Source organism: Ambystoma mexicanum, chromosome 1p, assembly GCF_040938575.1.
Source record: "Ambystoma mexicanum isolate Mex_15411 chromosome 1p, UKY_AmexF1_1, whole genome shotgun sequence".
In the NCBI taxonomy this organism is placed as follows: Eukaryota; Metazoa; Chordata; class Amphibia; order Caudata; family Ambystomatidae; genus Ambystoma; species Ambystoma mexicanum.
The window spans coordinates 1,355,213,663-1,355,231,540 of NC_090921.1; the positions used below are offsets into that span (position 1 = coordinate 1,355,213,663).

At 45.4% G+C, this 17,878-nt stretch overlaps 1 protein-coding gene across 1 annotated transcript in view; it reads left to right on the plus strand.

The window, feature by feature from the left end:
* DBP (D-box binding PAR bZIP transcription factor) overlaps window positions 1-17,878 on the plus strand; it is a 205,345-nt gene that overhangs the window by 172,869 nt on the left and 14,598 nt on the right. The window contains exon 3 of the mRNA XM_069607035.1: window positions 17,536-17,759. Within this exon, the coding sequence (XP_069463136.1) occupies window positions 17,536-17,759 (224 nt within the window). The remainder of the gene's footprint in view (window positions 1-17,535; window positions 17,760-17,878) is intronic.

Consider the following 17,878-nt stretch of genomic DNA (forward strand, 5'->3'; position numbering starts at 1 on the left):
AATCTCTACTTGGCCCCTTTTGCCCATCTTATCTCTACCTTCTCCTCTAACTTTCAGTGGTATGCAGATGGCGCTCAGCTCTCCGACAGGCTACCCTCAGCCTTTCCCCTCTCACTCATTCCTGACTGTCTATCCGTGATTCAGGAGTGGTGCAATCTCTGCCTTAATGCCAGTAAGATTGACATCCTTCTCATTGGGACCCCGGCTCCCGCTTTCCCTCCCTCTCTCACTCTGGCTGCCCTCCTTGGGCCCTCTTCCTTCACCTTCCTTCGAGGCTAAAAACCTTGGTGTCATCTTCGACTCCACTCTCTCCTTCTTTCCTCATATCACGGATGTTGCCAAGAAGACTCACTACCAGCTGCAACTCCTTAGAGGTATTCTTCCTTTCCTCACTTTCCCCCAGAAGCTCACTGTCTCCATAGCACTGGTTCTCTCTAGGCCGGACTACTGCAACAGCCTCTTTCTCAATCTGCCTTCCTCTAATCTCCGCTCTTTGCAACTAATCCAGAACAGGACTGTGAAACTTGTCTTTGGCCTCAAGCCCAGGGACCGCATCTCTCCAGTCCTGAAATCTCTCCACTGGCTTCTGGTGGCTGCAAGGATCAAGCCCAAGACCCTCTGCAACTGCCACAAGACCTTCTGGGGCCAGGGCCCAAACTACATCCAACTCTCTCTTCCTAAACACCTATTTTCTGGAGACCTTCGCTCAGCCACCTCCAACACTCTGAGGGCCAGATGTTTCTCCAGGCACTGTGTAGGCGGTAGATCGTTCTCCTCTGCTGGTGCCTCTCTCTGGAATGGCCTCCCTGACCCTCTCAAACTTGAGCCGTTCCTCCCTGCCGGGGAGGCTAGCAGTTCTTTGTTGAGGGAGGTGGCAGAGGGTGCTCCTCTTTCCTTCATGCTGGGGAGACTGGCGATAAACGCACGTCGGGGAGGCCAACATTGTATCCCCTTTGTTGCAGGTACTTTGTGGCTCCATGCTGGGTAGACTGGCAGAGTGGGGTCACCGGAGCAGTTTTCATTGGGAAGACGACGGGGTGAGGGAACTGGACTCCGACTGCGTGAAGAGGATGGTCAGTGCCCTCTGGACTCCACGGTGCAGAGCAGTCAATGGCAGCAGTCCGAGCCATGCAGACAATAGGGCAGTGGTTTGAGCCACGCAGTTTGACAGCAGTCCGGTCTGTGCTGGCAGTGTGGCAGTGGTCTGAGCCGTGCAGTCAATGGGTGAACCGGGGGGTGGGGGCAGTTGTCGTGGGACGAGGTGCAGGGCGCTCTTCAGTGGCAAGATACCACCAATATGGTGATTGTGATCGGCAGAGGGCTGCATCCCATACTCGTCACCAGATGTCATGGACACAGGAAGGGATGGCCCACTAAAACGAAGGGCTCTGGGAGGCAGGCCCTCGGCCTTCTGGTCGCCACGCTCGCTGCAGTAAGTGAGGCAACACAGGCAGGAGTCGGGTGTCTGACTGGCAAGCGGGAAGCCGCTTACCTCTTTTATTAACACGACGCACATGACCACGCACACACCCTAGTGGTGATGTGCTGTAGTCACAACACCCACTACCACATTCCCCAAACACATCTGTACTCCCTTGCCAAAAACCTATCATTTGCCACTTTCCTTTGCACATAATCATAGCCCTCCTTGTTCGTCATTTTGAAGACATTCCCTTGTCTTCACAACTACACAAGTTCAAAGGCACAGAAAACATAATGAAATGTCAATGGGCCCGTATGTGTGCTGTTTTATGAAATCCACTGCGATCATGCGACAATGGGCCTCATTAGGAGTGTGCCAGTCCGGTAACAACGGTGCCGGTGAGCTACAGTTGTTACCAGACCGGCACACTCCGAGTTCTGCGGGCAGGTGCTGTCCCGCCTGCCAGATCTGACCTGGCGGGTGGAACGGCGCCCGCCTCAGGCTTTGACGGAAGCACCGGCACTGTTGCACAGTGAGTCCTCTGGGACTCAATGGGAATGGGGAGTTACTTTTTCCAGAGTCTGGCTTCCGGGACCGCCCGGGGCTGTACTGCCCCAGTAATTCCCCAAAGCCAGGTGCCGGAAAAAAACACGACTCCAGCGGCACCCGTGCCGTTTTTACCGGCACAGCTACCGCCATGGTTGTAATGAAATCTCTCACCAGCCCGCACTCTCCTAATTTATGTGGATTATTTTTACCATCTGATGCTAAGTTCTTATGTACCTTGAGATGCGACTTCTGTACATAATGTATATTCAGTAACCTCTAGAAAACGAATCCTTGTTAAAAAAAAAAAAGGCATTTTACCCACCTGTATGACACAGTGAACACGCCACCACCCCAGTCATGGTTTCCCTGCAGTGGCTTACCGTTGCAGCGGGTGTTGCCATCAAGGCAACCTACTCAATCTATTAGTATTTCATAACCAAATTATTATAATATTATATGTGGGTTGCCTGTTACCTGAATCTCCAACGCATGCGTTGCTAGGATACTTAAGTGGCCTTGTCAGCACTTACCAAAACTCCAAATGATAAGGGTTGTATAATACTAAAACTGAAAATATAGTATTATAGACTGAGAGAGTGGCCATTATAACCAGATACCAGCATCTAAGTATGACTGGGGAGAAGCTGCGATCCCATTGTGGAAACGATCAATTGGTAATGACCTTGCCCAAGGCATATAATAATAATAATTTAGCATTTATATAGCGCTACGAACCCTCAGGTATCTGAGTGCTGCTCATTATTATCCACAGTGTGTGGTGCTCCTTTATCGACCTCGGAAGGATGAAAGGTTGAGTTTGGCTCTGCCGGGATCCGAATTTGCGTCAGCATGCTCTGCATAGATGTCAAAGCGAGCGCTCTACTCGCTGTGCTATCGGACAGGCTGTTCACATAAAATGGCTATTAACATAAAATGGCAAATGGATATGATGGTGAGTAAACATCATAACTTTAATATTGAGTAAAAAATACACAAAAAGTGTTAGTAAATTAAATGTGGTTATAGTTGTCTTTATAATTTAAACCTTTGATAGAATAAGATTGCATTAGGTTTGCTGCAAAAGGGAACTGTTTCTCTATATGTATAAGAAAATGAAAGTTTAGTAAGTTCAATTTGATATCGCCAGGCAAGTTGACGGTGCAGTGAAAACAGGCTGCGACCAGATAAGTGTCTTGTTAAAGAAATCGTTTTGGGGAAGTTCTCCCTGGTTTATGTTTCCACCTTCACCTGCAACATCTGGTTGTCAATTCACATTCTCTCAACCTATCATCAAGGACTCACACACCCGCTCTGTTATAACTACTAAAATTCCCTGTGATTCCTATAAATACATTTTTTTTAAATTCCATTGCTGTTTGTGGAATGCAGAGAAATGATTTCTCTTGTTTTCCTCTCTGTTTCCGGTGTCAGAGAATGCTCGGAATGTATTCGATATCATTAGTTATTGACTGTATTCCCAGCATTCGGATTGGCGAAAAGGAGTTCAGTAACAATCTTCATGTGCTAATTAAGCAATATGCCCTGAGCCGCTGGGCCATTACCGAGTCAGGTAATGCCCCGGGGCCCATAGTTACTTGCCCAAGCGAAGCAAGGTAAAGTTGAGTTGGGGAGGTTGGGAGGGGATTGTTCAGAGTGTGGGAGGCGGGGGTTTGCCAAAACACTAACCCGAATCCCCAGAGGGGGAGGATGGCAGCCTCGAGGCCTGTTCCGAGCCTCCTCATTGGCTGAGGGGCTTCCACCCCCGCTAGAGACGTCAACAGAGCTAAAGCTTCGAGGGATTCTCTGCGAGGTATGGACCGGGTGAGGGCCAATCAGAATGCTTGTTACATTCTGGTCGACATTCGCCGGGTACTAATAATAATTAAAAGAAAAAGGACACGATGCGAGCTTGCAATAGGTGTGATTGGAAAAAGAGGCTCGTTGACTTTTAATGATGTACATTTTTCAATTTCCCACTTTGTTGGAAACTATACATTTCTTTAAATTTTCATGAAAACATCATTTGTAATAGTAGTCGTAAGAGTACAAAAGGTTTTAAGCATAAACTATCGCTAGAATGGAATTCCCGCTTGAAGGCACGCCCTTAAAACACAAGATAGCATTTTACAAATATAAAACAGTTAAAACAGACCCAGTTGTGCTATTCAATCCATCATGCTCCTAATTTCCTAGGATTCCAGTTTTAATCTCATTATAAAATTTGACAGCAATTGAATTTCCCGAATGTTCCGGGAAAGCACTTTCCGAAGGCCCACAATCTAACCCTTAAGGGCTTTGCCTCCTAGATGTCTCTCACTACCTGCATTATTTAGATTTTTGCATCGTATTGGAATGCAGAGATAGGTCTAGGCTTAATAAATTAGCCTCTATTAATTAAAGATCCTTTTTTGTGACCTGCACAGAGAAATTAAGGAATTATGTGTCCGATTTATAATGATGGAATAATCAAAACATTGAATGAGTTCCAAGAAGAATTGGCCAAACTAACAGAACTGAATAGGTCCAGGTCACAAGGGTGCTCTGTGATCAGTTGCTCCATTTTGATATATAGATAATGCCAGGCATGTAAAAATGTTGGTGGTGTGGGTAAAAGGAAATGCTTTATCACATGAAAATGCCTTTTTAGACCTGGGGCCATGGCCTACAAAAGAGCATCCAAACCTAGCAGCGGCATACTTCAAATCCAAAAACGGGGAGTCTGCAGCAGAGGGGATGTGTGGGTGTATGCATGTGTGTGTGTGTGTGTGTGTGAGTGCACGTGCAACCACTCCAATATCTTTAATATCTTTCTGGGAACACAGTATCTTTGCAGTGCTGTTTCTGCTGGGTTGCATCGCTATTTGTTTGGTATGTGTGAGAAATCTAACAACGTTATCCCACCTACTCCCTCAGGATCTTCCATTCATGTGGCCAGCGAAGGGCCATTACTTTTTGATCCCGACCCTTGGGGTGGACAAGCGAGGGAGGATCACCTGAGTGGAGGGTCACAGGGGATTGGGAGGAGGATACCTGAGGGCCAGACATGATATTTCCCCAATCCTGAAAGCGCCTTACCCTACTCTCTACTTTTGTGGGGTGTTTACAGTTTACCCTCATCTCCCCAATTCCAGTAGTACTGAGACAAGGAGGCCACTAAGAGCAATAAAGATAATCCATAGAAATAACATGGGGAAAGTAAGGGAAACCTACTTTTAGAGAAAACTACTGGCCCACTGATGAAGTCAGGCATTGGTAGGTAACCATTCACACCTGACTCCACTTGACTTTATTCAACTATAAAAGGTGTGGTCAGTCACAGAGACATGAATGAGCTGGGGATGCAGTCTGGACCGGTGAAGCAGGAGCTGCTGGCAAGAAGACGGCGCGCAGAGACGCTGGCCTAGTGTGTATTGGCTGCAGCGTGTCGAGGGAGCCGTGCCTCCAGGGAGCGGCAGAAGCACTGACTGCATTCCTCAGGCCAGGTCCAGTGAAGTGCTCATTCCCTTGGGGCCAATGCCGACCCCAAGGGTGCCTAAGGGGCTGATAGTGAGACCATGACCTCAACCCTACATTGCCTGGAGGAACCACCTCCCAACGCGACGCTGCCTGGTGAGTTTCATGAAGAATGCAAGAGAAACTCTGGAGCGTGCGTTTAAATGAGAGCGGAGTGGGAGAAAGGCCCAGACAGGAAAAGCAGCACAGAATCGCAAAAGAAAGGAAAGTGTGAAAGTTAGAGTAAACGCTGAAATAACAGCAAGGAAACAGAAAGAAAAAGGAAAGCAAATGAGACATGGAGATCGGAGAGAAAGGCGGGTAAATGCCTGATTGAAGTGGAAAGCGAGAGAAAGTGAAAAAATCCAGCGAATGGCCCGCAGCAAGAGAAGGTGCACGAGAAAGATAAAGTAAAGTGACCGGGGCACATTAAAGAAGGTGCAAGTTTGCATGGAAAGGAAAGCAAAGAGTGAAAGAATACACAGAAAGGAAAGCAGAAGAAAAGGAGTGAAGAAAGCATCTGAAGGGAACAAAAAGGTAATAGAAGAACGAGGGGCAAGAGGGTCAGAGTGTTCGTGCCAAGGAATAGCAAAAATTCTGGCGTTTTTGACAGCCTATGATAATACCCCATGAATGGATGATTTGTGAATACAAGACCGAACTGTGCTAAATCATGTGTTTTGTTTGGAACTGGAAGAGGCCTGTTTAAGAAATCTAAGCACATCCCGATAAAGAACAGGTTTTTGTGTTTCAAGGTTGAAAGGGGTCCGAACTTGAGGAAGGGAACCCTAAGAGGCCTAACCAAGTTGGAGACTTGTTAGTTTTTGTTGAACTGTTGAGAACATTGAAGCGTGGGGAAAGGAAGGGAAGCTTACAAAAGGAACTGTGTTCCCATTTTCCATGTTTTGAAAGGAACTGTGTTAACATTTTTCTTGGTGTTTTGAAACTTGAGGAAACTGAAGCTAAGCTTGGGGGAGGGAACCCCGAGGGACTTAAAGACACTGAAGGTAGAATAACTACAAGGGACCTGTGGAGAAGGTTATTTGAATAGCGCAGTGAATTGAACTTCTTTGTGTGACATTGATCCAGCAGCACCTGGTAAGAGGACCGGCTGGGACCAATCCTGGTTTCCATTTTAGTTGAACCACTATTTTTCCTATTTTTGAGAAGACTTCCTATCACGTTTTTGTATAGAGTGAGGGCAAGCATAGGTTTACACACAGACAGTCTTTTATTTTGTACTCTTAGACAACGACGACCATTAGAAATATCAGTTGAGGGGATTATCCCTTTAGAGTTGGGGCCAGTTAGGCATTACACCAACCCAGGAACCTTAGTAAATAAAGGTTTTTAAAACAAACCCACTTGAGTATGTGTCTCTCTTGATACCATACCTGTCTCACAGATGCCTAACGATGGCATGTTTTACTATGTGCCTGCACTAAGATGTATTGGGCCTCATTACGAGGTTGGAGGTAGCCTTGCCGGTTTTACCGGCAGGGCTACCTCCAAACTCGCATCTGGGTCCGGCACCCGCGAATGGGCAATTACCGGGCTATTACAGCCCAGCCGGACCCGGTAATTACCCTTTTGCGGGTGCTGGTCCCGGTACATCCCCATCCCCATTGCCATTTGAGCCCCATAGGCACCCGCAAGCATAACTCCTAGTATAGCGGTACAGTAGCAACGGTGCCGGTAGCGGTACCAGCGCTCTTGTTGCCTTACCGCCATACTTGTAATGAGGCCCATTGTCCATGTTCTGCCCTGTTTTGAAGTGCTACTTTCAGTTAGGTTTGGTATGCTACACTGTGTTGCGTTATGTTATTTCATGTCATGCTTGTAAGCTGTAGAAGCATGTTACATACTGTTTTGTTCTGTTGGGATAATCAATATGCTCTTTTGCCAAAGCTAAATGCAAGTTAACTAGAATCTACCCGAGTGTTGCTGATGTTTTACTTGCATTTGTGTGTACTTATTCGCTCAATTTTGGGGGTGGGGTTGGATATGATGTCTGTTTCTGTTGTATCGTTAGCTGGATGCTGAGTGTGATCGATGGAATGTGTGGTATGGAATGTGGATTGTTTGGATTCTGTGTGGATTGAAAACTACAAAAGTCAGTTGGCCCACTGGTAGTTGGGTGCTGTCGACTGCTGTCCAGTATCCTAAATGGCAATAAATGTGTTTATACCACATTACCCCGTCAGAGTACCTTCATATTATTGGTGATGAGTTGGTGGTGACGAGTGGCCCCCCGGCCATGTCCGTGGTGCACACAAGTGGTCCTGTAGGGGGATCGGACCCTCCAAGTGTGAGAGGACTAGACAGCCTGCAAGTCCTGCGGTGCTCCGGTGCCTTGCAAGAGTCCATTGCTATGACTCTTTTGTGGTTAAACCGTCCTGCTTCGCAAACCCGATTGTCTGTCTCATGAAGAGTGCGGAACGAGCCGCTGAGAGGAAAGGACCTGTCCCTGTGCGGCGCATATTGTACTCACTGTCTAAAGCTTTGGGAAAAGCGGCTGCCGTTTCTAAGCAACCGTAACGGATCCCAGCGCTCACCCAAGTGTGCTGTGAACGCTGCTGAAGGCAAGGTAGGTCACCAGGAAGCAATGACGAGGAAGGCGACCGATTGAGGGTTACGGCGGTTGTAGTTATTCACGTATTGCAGACATGTGTTTAAAGAGAAGTGTATGCCTCAGGCAGAATATATCATCAGAGGTACCGCTGAAGAGGGTGATAGACTCTTGTGGATAGCAGTCGGTGTGCAGTGTCATGGCCATGCAGAGCATACCGGGACCTCCCATTTTGTTGGCATTGCCTGTTCTGACCAAAATTAAATGGGGCAGTGGAAGAAAGAGTTTCTCCATTATGTTAGCGCTGCATGTGGGAGTAAATGTGCCACGGACAGAAAGGTATCACTATTAATGCACTTTTTGGGATATAAGGGCCAGCGCCTTATTGAGACACTAACAGAATTGGGAGACGTGGTGGATGCCGATGTTTCAAATGAGATAGAGATGTCTATGTTGAAATTGGACGCACATTTTAATCCAAAGACTAGCGCAATTCTGGAGCAGCATATCTTTGGAGTTTGTGTACAGGAGAACAGTGAGAGCTTGCAATAATACATCATGGCTCTACGGCATTTGGCATTGACGTGCACATTTGGAACTTCGGCGGATGAGCACATTAGGGATAGGTTCATGATACATTGTAGCAACAATAGAATCAGGTTAGAGCTGTGGCTGAAAGACGATCCCAGTCTGGATGAGGTGATCAATATAGCAAAAAGGTTTGAACACTAAATGGCTTGTGTGGCTAAGCTAAATAAGTCTGAGAGCAAAGCCATTGAGCTAGAAGTGTAGAAGTTGGGATTGGACGACAAAGGGAACAAGAAGAATGAATGAAGGAAGCATGCCATGCCACATGGGCGCAAGTGACCCGAAGGGAGATCGCCCAGGACCCAAGGGAGTAAAAGGGGAGGAGTGGCCATGTTTCAGATGTGCCAGCAAGACTCAATGTGCCAGGTTTCTGATGTGTGCCTGAAAAGTTAACAGAGCCCACTGCAAAAGATGGGGACGTTTCACTAATTGTTGTCAGAACTTTCAAGTTGGGCCGTCTAAGAAAAAGGTGTTTTATGTATCTGGTGAAGGGTATGAACCGTCTGAGGAAGATGGAAAAGAAAATGTTGAAATTATTATTGTAATCATTGTGGGTGGTCAAGGTCATGACGAATGTGAGAGTCTGGAGGCAGAGATATACGTGAATGGAAGAAGACCTTGAATGATGGCGTACTCGGGTGCCAAGATATCTCTGATGTCAAGAAAGGTGTTTGAGGAGGTGTTGTGTGGGAGTGTTGAGACACTGATACCTGCCGATACCAAACCGGGTGGTTATAACATGGACAGAATGTAATTGTTGGGTTTCTTCATGCCTGCATTGGAGTTTAAGGGTAGAAGGGGAAAAAGGAAGGGTGTATGTGATGAAGAAGGGAGCAACATTGTTGGGGTGGCAATAGCAAAAGAAACTTAACAAACGTCTTGACCCAAACCCCAATGAGCAGGTCCTCCATGTGGACAGATGGTTCAGTTGAGTGATAGTGAGAGGTATCAAAATGAGTTTTTGAAGGCTGTGGAAAGATAAGGGATGAGGCATTACATTATTTTGAAGTTTCAGCTAAACTCCGCCCTGTGCCATTGGTCCTTCGTGAGGGAGTGAAATTAGAGCTCAACACATTGTGTGAGATGGGTCTAATTGAAAGAGTTAGTGGCGTTCAATGGCTTTCGCCACTGGTTGTGGTGAAGAAACACAGTGGCGAATTGCGTTTATCAGTGGACCTAAGAAAACTAAACAATTGTGTTGCTGAGGGGCATCCTTTACCGAATATGTCGGAAATGCTGTCTATGACAGGCAAGGGATTTCACAAAATTAGACCTGGCATCAGCATATCACAAGGTAGGGCTTGACTCAGAGTCACGAAAACGTACTGCTTTTGTATCCCATGAGGGAATTTTCCAATTTCGCAAGATGCCATTCGGGGGTTGAAATTAAGATTAGATAAGCATGAGCTAAAAGCAGCTGCTGAGTATCCGGTATTTTCCAGGAAGCAGGAGCTACCACCGGGGAACCAAGAGCTAGTACATTGCTTTCTACAAATCTAACTTAAACGTAAAATGCACATTTAAACTTTTGCTTATTGTTATGACCCCTTATGCTTTAAATGTCAAATAGGGTTACATGTAATTATAACTAATGAAATAATAACGAATACAAAATAACGAATTCATTTTTCATCATTTCTTGGGGGGCTGGGGGGGATCCCCCTCCAGAGCCACCCGTTTTTAGAAAATAATACCTTTCCCCCAACGCCAGAACCACTGGTCCCTCTCTCAAGCCCATTTTTCTTTTTCAAAATTGGTTATTTTTTCATGAATTGTTTTAGATATGACATAATCACTGCATACCGTCATATAGATGTGTCCTAATGCATATGTATAGATTATCCCAAATGCATAGAGTTAAATTGACAAAGGTATATTTGTTTTGCATCAGTTGGCCTGGGGAGCCAAAAGTAGCTCCTGGTAGCTGTTAGTGCCACGCGAACCAGGCTCTTCTATGCTACAAGCAGGGTCTAAATAGCTCCCAAGTCCCCTCCATTTCAAACCCTGCAATTTGGTCTTGTGTCTGCATCTAACATATTTCTGAAGGTCCTGTACAAATTGTTTGATTGATTAAAAGGGATCCACTGTTTCCAGGATTATATTCTGATTTGTAGGGAAATGGTCGAAGGTCATAATGAAATATTAGGAAAGGTGTTGGATATCTTGGAGGGAAGAAGGGATGACATTGAGAAAGGAGAAGTGTGTTTCCACGAAAGAATCAGTGGACTATTTGAGGCATGAGATATCAGCAGAAATGGTGGGGGACTAGAAGGAGATTGTTGAAAGTAACAGTAAGGTGGAATGCCCAAAACGTAAAGGAGAGTTGTGGTTGTTTCTGGGAATGACTGGGTTCTACCAGAAATGAGTGTAGAACTTTGCAGACAAGGTGGGTGAAATGCAGAAAATTGTTAAGAAAGGGGGAGGAATTTGTATGGCATGGTAAAAGTGAGAAAGAATTTCAGGATACTGACGGGGGCTATAGCAATTTGATACAAGAAGGAAATCGGTGATAACTATTGACAGGGTTCAAAATTGAGGGCAGCTGGGAGCTATTTAGCTCTTGCTTCTAGCATAACAGAGCCTGGTTAGCTTGAAACCGACAGTTACCAGAAGCTACGTTTGGCTCTTAGTGCCAATTGGTGCCTTCCAAACATGTAAATGTGACATTAACTTTGAGTATTTGAGAATGTCAATAAAGAAGAATTAGAACACATCTAATATACGTTTACACACAATGGTTCATACAAACTGGACAAAAACTTAAAGGAGCATCTCTGGTAGCTCCTAGTTCTGCTATGATAGCTTCTGCCTACAGGGTGATGCCCGATACCCAGGAGCTGGTTTTAGCAGCTGCTCATTGAATCACAATTTTGAACCCTGCGTTGATGTCAATGACGTGGGTATTGGAACTGTTTTGACACAGATGGGTGAAAATGGGGAATAAAATGTAATTGTCTATGCATCAAGAGTATTGTATGGTCCTGAGAAAAGATATTCTGTGTTGGAGAAGGAAGCTTTGTCTTGTCATTGGGCTGTGAAAAAGTTCAGAAATGTTGTGTGGGGTGTAAAGTTTGTTTTGAGTTCAGATCATAGACCGTTAAAGAATGTATTTGAGTACATAGGCTTGAATAAGGTGTCAAGGTGAGTGGCTGATTGGGTTGTGAGAATGCAGAGTCATGCAATCACAATGGAAATTATTCCAGGAAGGGAGATCGTTTTGGCAGATCATTTGTCTCTGTTAGGTGGACAAGAGGAAAGGGTGAAGGAGGATATATCTGAAATGGTGTTCGTGACACATGATGTAATAATTGGCAAAGCGGAGTGGGAAGTTGTGATGACAGTTCCATTGTATGGGCAGTGCAATGGTGGCAATCTGAGTGGCTGGATACATGGAGATTGAAGGGAGAGGAAAGATCATAGTGGGAAGTGAGAGAGGAGTTAAGTGTAGAAGATGGTTTGTTGTACAGGTAGGGCTGTGTAGTGGTGTCTTCAGCGTTGAGAGAGAGGTTAATAATGATGGGCCATGTAGGGCATATAGGTGTAACAAAGACCAAAGCGGTTTTGATAGTTGATTATTGGTGGCTAGGGTTTGACCGAGAAGTGGAGCAGAGGCTTGAGAATTGTATTGAGTGCAAAAGGGGTGGTAAGGGTGTTATGGCTCATGCACAAACTTTAGTTAAAGGGGAGGTGTCAAAAGTTGTGTGGGATGAGTTAACGATTGATTTGTTGGGTCCTGTGGATGTTAGTGAGAACAATGGTAGGTTTAGCATAGTAGTGGTAGACGTGTTTTTGAGATTGGTGAAGTTCAAGGTTGTGAGAGAAGCAAACGCAGTGATGGCAACTGAATTTATGGATGAGAATTTTGAAAGGGAAGGCTATCTGGAAGCATCTTAACAGATAATGGGAGCAAGTTTGTAGAAAAGGTGTTCGGAGAATATTTGAGGAAGTGTGGTATTGTTAAAAAAAGGGTGGCCTTCTACCACCTGCAGAGTAATGGCACAGGTGAGAGAGTGAATAGAAGCATCATAGACACGATAAGTAAGGCTGGTGTATGTGCAGAAAATACGGAGACTGTGAGGGAGCATTTATATCCATGCAGAATGCAGTAATGAGGGAGGCAGTGAGGATCAAGGGCGGCCAGATTTTGAATTTGGGTTGGATGGCGAGAGTGAGAAGAGGTGGTATTGAGAGAGTGATGAGTAGTGATATGATAGTTTATTTATATAGCGCCTATACACAATGTGTTTCAAAGCACTTCAAGGCAAGGGAGGGAACAAGGGAAAATATAATGAAATTCTTACAGGCCATGAACAGTAAGAATGTGAAATTAACTATCGTACTCGGCCTGACGACATTTCAGATAGTGCAAGAGCTAAGACATAGATAAGGAAGGGAGTGGGAGAGTGGGAAGGTAATGGAAACAGGCAGGTGACTCCCATACTAGGCCTGATGACATTTCTGGTAGAGCCGGAGAAAAACAAAAGGTGAGGGAGAGGGGTGCAGAAAGGGAGGGGAGGAACAAAACAAGCGACTACCTTGCTAGGCCTGACGACATTTCAGATAGCGCTGGAGGGTGCGCGGGGGGAACAAGTAAGGGGAGGGAGGAGGAGACAGACAAGGTTGCTATCATACTAGGTCCAGGGACAGTTCTGATCGAGTAAATGCATAGAAGAAAGTAAGGGGAGGAGGGGAGGAGATAGGAAAAGGGAGAGGAGGAGAGAACAGAGAGTAAGCAGTCAAAAAGAGTGGAGAAGCAAGAGGGGAGAGCAAATACAATTGCAGAAGTAAGTAGTAACACATAATGTTGCAAGCCATGATACAAGATGAAGATGGGAACAGCATGATTCAAGGCCACCATGAGTACGGGATGCAAAGGAAGTCCAGCATGAGAGTTGAGAAAGGGTGACGCACAGTGAATCAATGAAGTCCATAAAAGTCAAATCCAGCATTGGCCACAAGACGGTGACGGTGATACCAGAATGCATCAGGACAGACTCCTGCAGAAGTAGGCTGGAGGGAGGGGAGGGGGAGCAGGGTAGAACAATCAGCATCCAGTAAGGATGGAGGGGAGATGCGTTGTATCATGAGCTGGATGCTGGATGCCGAGTGTGGTGGATGGAATGTGTGGTGTGGAATGTGTTTGGGTGTTGTTGTGTGGAATGAGGATTTCAGAAGATTCCGTTGGCCCAGTGGTAGTTGAGTGCCTAGTGCTGGGGGCTGCTGTGCTGTATGCTAAATGCCAAAACATGTGTTTATATAACAGCACTGCATCAGAGTACCTTCGTATTAGTTTCCTTTTATATTAGCTGGTTATGTCATGTTATATTATGTTGATGTTTCAGTGTAATGTGCTTTAAATGTGTAATGTTGAACTGCCTGCAAGCATCTATAAGGCAGCAGGCATCACCCCCCCTAAATATGCAAATAAAAAAGCAAAAAAACAAAACAGGAACAGAAGGTGGGCCTAGAACTCTAATCTGTTAACTAGACGCTACACCCCTGTTTTTAGCTAACATTTGCATAAAGCCCTCTATTAACAGGACACAGTAACTGCAAACCAGATTCAGGAGCCTATTCAAAGGCTGGATTTCCATCAGCAGCCCAAGAGGATTCTTGCCTCACACACCACTATAACCAATCCTATAATGGTTTTAGCAGAACTCGGGAACCTTCAGGAAGCTCGGATCAGACCTTCTGCTTCCAGCGAAGCTGTGGTAGAAACCCCACCCTCTGTTAAATGTGCCCATATTTTCTTCCAGCTTTCCCATCGACAGAACCTGGCTGTTCGTGGCTTAGGGGAATAAGTAGAAGGGCTTTGCCTGCTGTGTTTCTTGGGCCTGGTTTTAGCATGCCTCGGCTCATCATGACACCCTGGAAAGCTCAAAAGGCTTCCCACTGCTGAGGTTGTTATTTTGCTTACTTTTCAGGGAGCTTTTGCCTAATTTATATTTGTGACCTACAACCCCTCCCAAATGTTGTGGGGGTGGCCAGGGAAGTAAGTAGAAGGGCGTTGGCGCCTTAATTGTCTTGAGCATGGCTTCAACATGCCCATGCTCACCATGACACTGTGCAAGGCTCACAAGACTGAAAACTGCCAAGTGAGACGGGCTTTGTGTCCTTAAGCACTTGCACAGAAGCACAAGCCTAGGGCCTGGTCAAGTATAGAATCCTTGTGGTACCCATGACTGGAATGCAAGTGGGATTCCTAATCGGGATGCTGGTGGAGGGTAAGGTCATTGTCCAGGTGATCTTGTCTACAAGGATGATTCTTCCCCTCCTCTTGCTGGGCTGGTGCGGTTGACTAACTTAATCGGGTAGAACAAAGAGTGAATATGTGCGGACCTAAAGGAGTAATTAATAGATGATGTTGACATGTGTACACCGTGTGAACATTAATGAGAAGAGAACTGCCCTGCTGTTGGTTTCTGTCTGATCTGGTGGATGGTACTGTTGGGTATCTTGTGTGTGTTGGAGTTCATCCTGCAAGAGGCAAACAAGGTCCGCTTAGGACTGTAATAGTCTTTGAAGCTTGACTAGCTGGTTGCCTGAGATATTTTTATTATGAATGTTATTTTATTAAGTTAAAGTGAAATTATACATAGTAAACAGAACCTAATATTTCTAGGCACAATTCCACACTTCCTCCTCTTCCACTCGCCTGCCCCTTTACCCATGTTCTCCCCAGGCATAATTTTACACGGCCAACTCTTGGCGCGGTCACTCCTGTCAGCTGGCTTGGCAAACCTAGTACTCTTCCTTGATATAGGGATTGTTTATTACAAACTAATCTAGTGAAAGCCTCCACCCTACTGGGGCCTGCTTGAGCACCTCTGAGGTGCATCACAGAACCATTCACCACCTAACTTTCAGGTTCCACATATTGACATCACAATACAACTCTGCTCTATGCCAAGGTGTCCTCTCTTGAGTCCTACACTCCTGCTTACCAATAACTTGTCACATTAGAGAAACACGCATCCCTACTTTGATAACCATATCCCCTCCCCTCCCTCTCATCCCAATTGTTTTTCCTCTCTGAATTTGGTAATTCTGTTGTCTAGTTTCTCTTTCCTATCACCTCCCCACCCAAACCTTCCCTTCCTTTCCTCAGACTAATGTCTGGTGACACCCTGGAAGAGTCACAATATGCCACCTTTCAGACATGGCCGTCTGTTGTTGATGGGCACATTTCAAATATTGGATAACGTAGCATAATGCTTCCATTATGGATCTGCAGACTGCCCTCCCTTCTTTCCCACAAGGTTACCGTTCTTTTCTGGGATATGCAAGCAGAACACTCTTTGGCATTAGAGCCATCCATTAGGCAAAAGTACAGAGGTGTAGAGCCAATGAGATTGGAATGACATTGAAGAGGCTTACACTACTTTATTCAGTCATAAGCCCAAGATTTTGGATTCGCCAATGGTTAATCTATGACTGCACTTTGCTTCCAGCCGACTACTTTATTCATGTCCATTGGTGGCACTTCAGAACACCAATAATATTTTTGATCCATTGATTGTCCTTTAGGCACAACTACTGGGGACTAGTAGGGACTTCATAGGTTTAGCTTGGAGGTGGCAGTTTAGTGTCCGCATTATTTTGGACTCTTGGGTGGTTATTCAGCTCCAAGTAGCAAAGTTACATATTTGGATAATTGTATGTCTTACTGTTCCATTTTCTCTGTCAGTTTTATTGATTTGTGTTTTTTTTTTTTTTTTTTTTTTTTGCCATTTGGGTTTTTGTTTAATTACCTCATGAAGGTTACATCTTTCCCTGTGGTAATATGTACATTAATGTTGAGTTACAGAGGGAGTTTCTCCCTGGCAGTATGCATTAGCTACCACGTAACTGAGGAGTTCCTGGGTGTGGATTCTGTCCCAGTGAGCTTATTTGGATAGAGGCAGCTATACAATCTGAAAAGGGGTCACTCTTTTGTTTATTGCAATTATACATACTTTGATTGGCCTTGAAAAGGCACCTGTAGTGCAAAACATGACTCGGACAAATACCACAAAATAAATATTAAAAATGCAAATCAAAAAAGCTCGCTGACAGTTGTTTGGAGCAAGAAAATGAAAAAAAATAAAAGCTGCATTTTTATAAAGAGTAAGCGTGAGTGAGGATTTTTAATTTACTAGTTCACATCCTTGGAGGACCGCAGCTTGGATAACTCGGCGCCGTAGCATACTCAAGGCGGACGATCAATTGGGACCAAGCACACATGTCTTTATATTACTAAAACTGCATTCATTTGGCTCAAACATGGTGCTTTACCGCCAACATTTGTTTTGGCTTTTGGGTGGCACTTTAGCACCAAACCGAAGTAGTCCAGGATATTGTCATGGGTGATATGGGATGCGGCATGGACCAGAGTGTGCATACTGAGAAGCCCCAGGACTGGGGAGGTGGGTATGGTGGTAGGAATGCAAGGCCACAGCACTCATATGGTGGTAGGAATGCAAGGCCACAGCACTCATCTCTGCTAGCAATGCTCCTTCAGTGATGGTGGCTGCCCCCACTGTGACCAAAGGAGGACCCCTAGGTCTTTAATTAGATAAACAGATTTCACAGTTTCACCCTCCTCAGCTGCTCCACTCTTTGCCACATGGATCTAAAGTAATATTTGTAGATCTTGTGTTCCTTTTATGTTGACAGAAGCCAAGCACATACCTCGGCGGCATGTTAGACCGCCTGAGTTTTATTTCTGGCCACAGCTAGTCTGAAATGTAGGCATTATGAATTTGAATTCTTAATCATTACAGTTTTTGGCAACACTAGAACTGTTCATTTCCTTTCATGATTTATCAGCATAAAACACAAAGCTTATCCCGGTGCCCTCACGTTTTCTCCTGCTTAATTGAGTAATGCTTTTGATATAATTTTTCTTTTTTATTTCTTGCTTTCCTTCAAGGTCCAGTCACCCCTGCGTCTAGAAGTAGTCCCAGCCCCAGTGTTGACCAAGAAGACGTGGAAGTTATGATGAACTTTGACCCTGACCCTGCAGACTTGGCCCTGTCCAGCGTGCCGGGTCACGAGACCTTCGACCCCAGGAAGCACAGGTTTTCCGAAGAGGATCTGAAACCTCAGCCCATTATGAAAAAGGCCAGGAAGATCCAGGTGCCAGAAGAGCAGAAGGTAAAAGACTTGGTGAGGCCAGGCATATAATGGCGCATACGCGAGGATAGTTCAACAAAAGGGAGGACACCATCAGTCTACATTTTACCGAGGCACCACATTCCATTGTCTGGGATTTC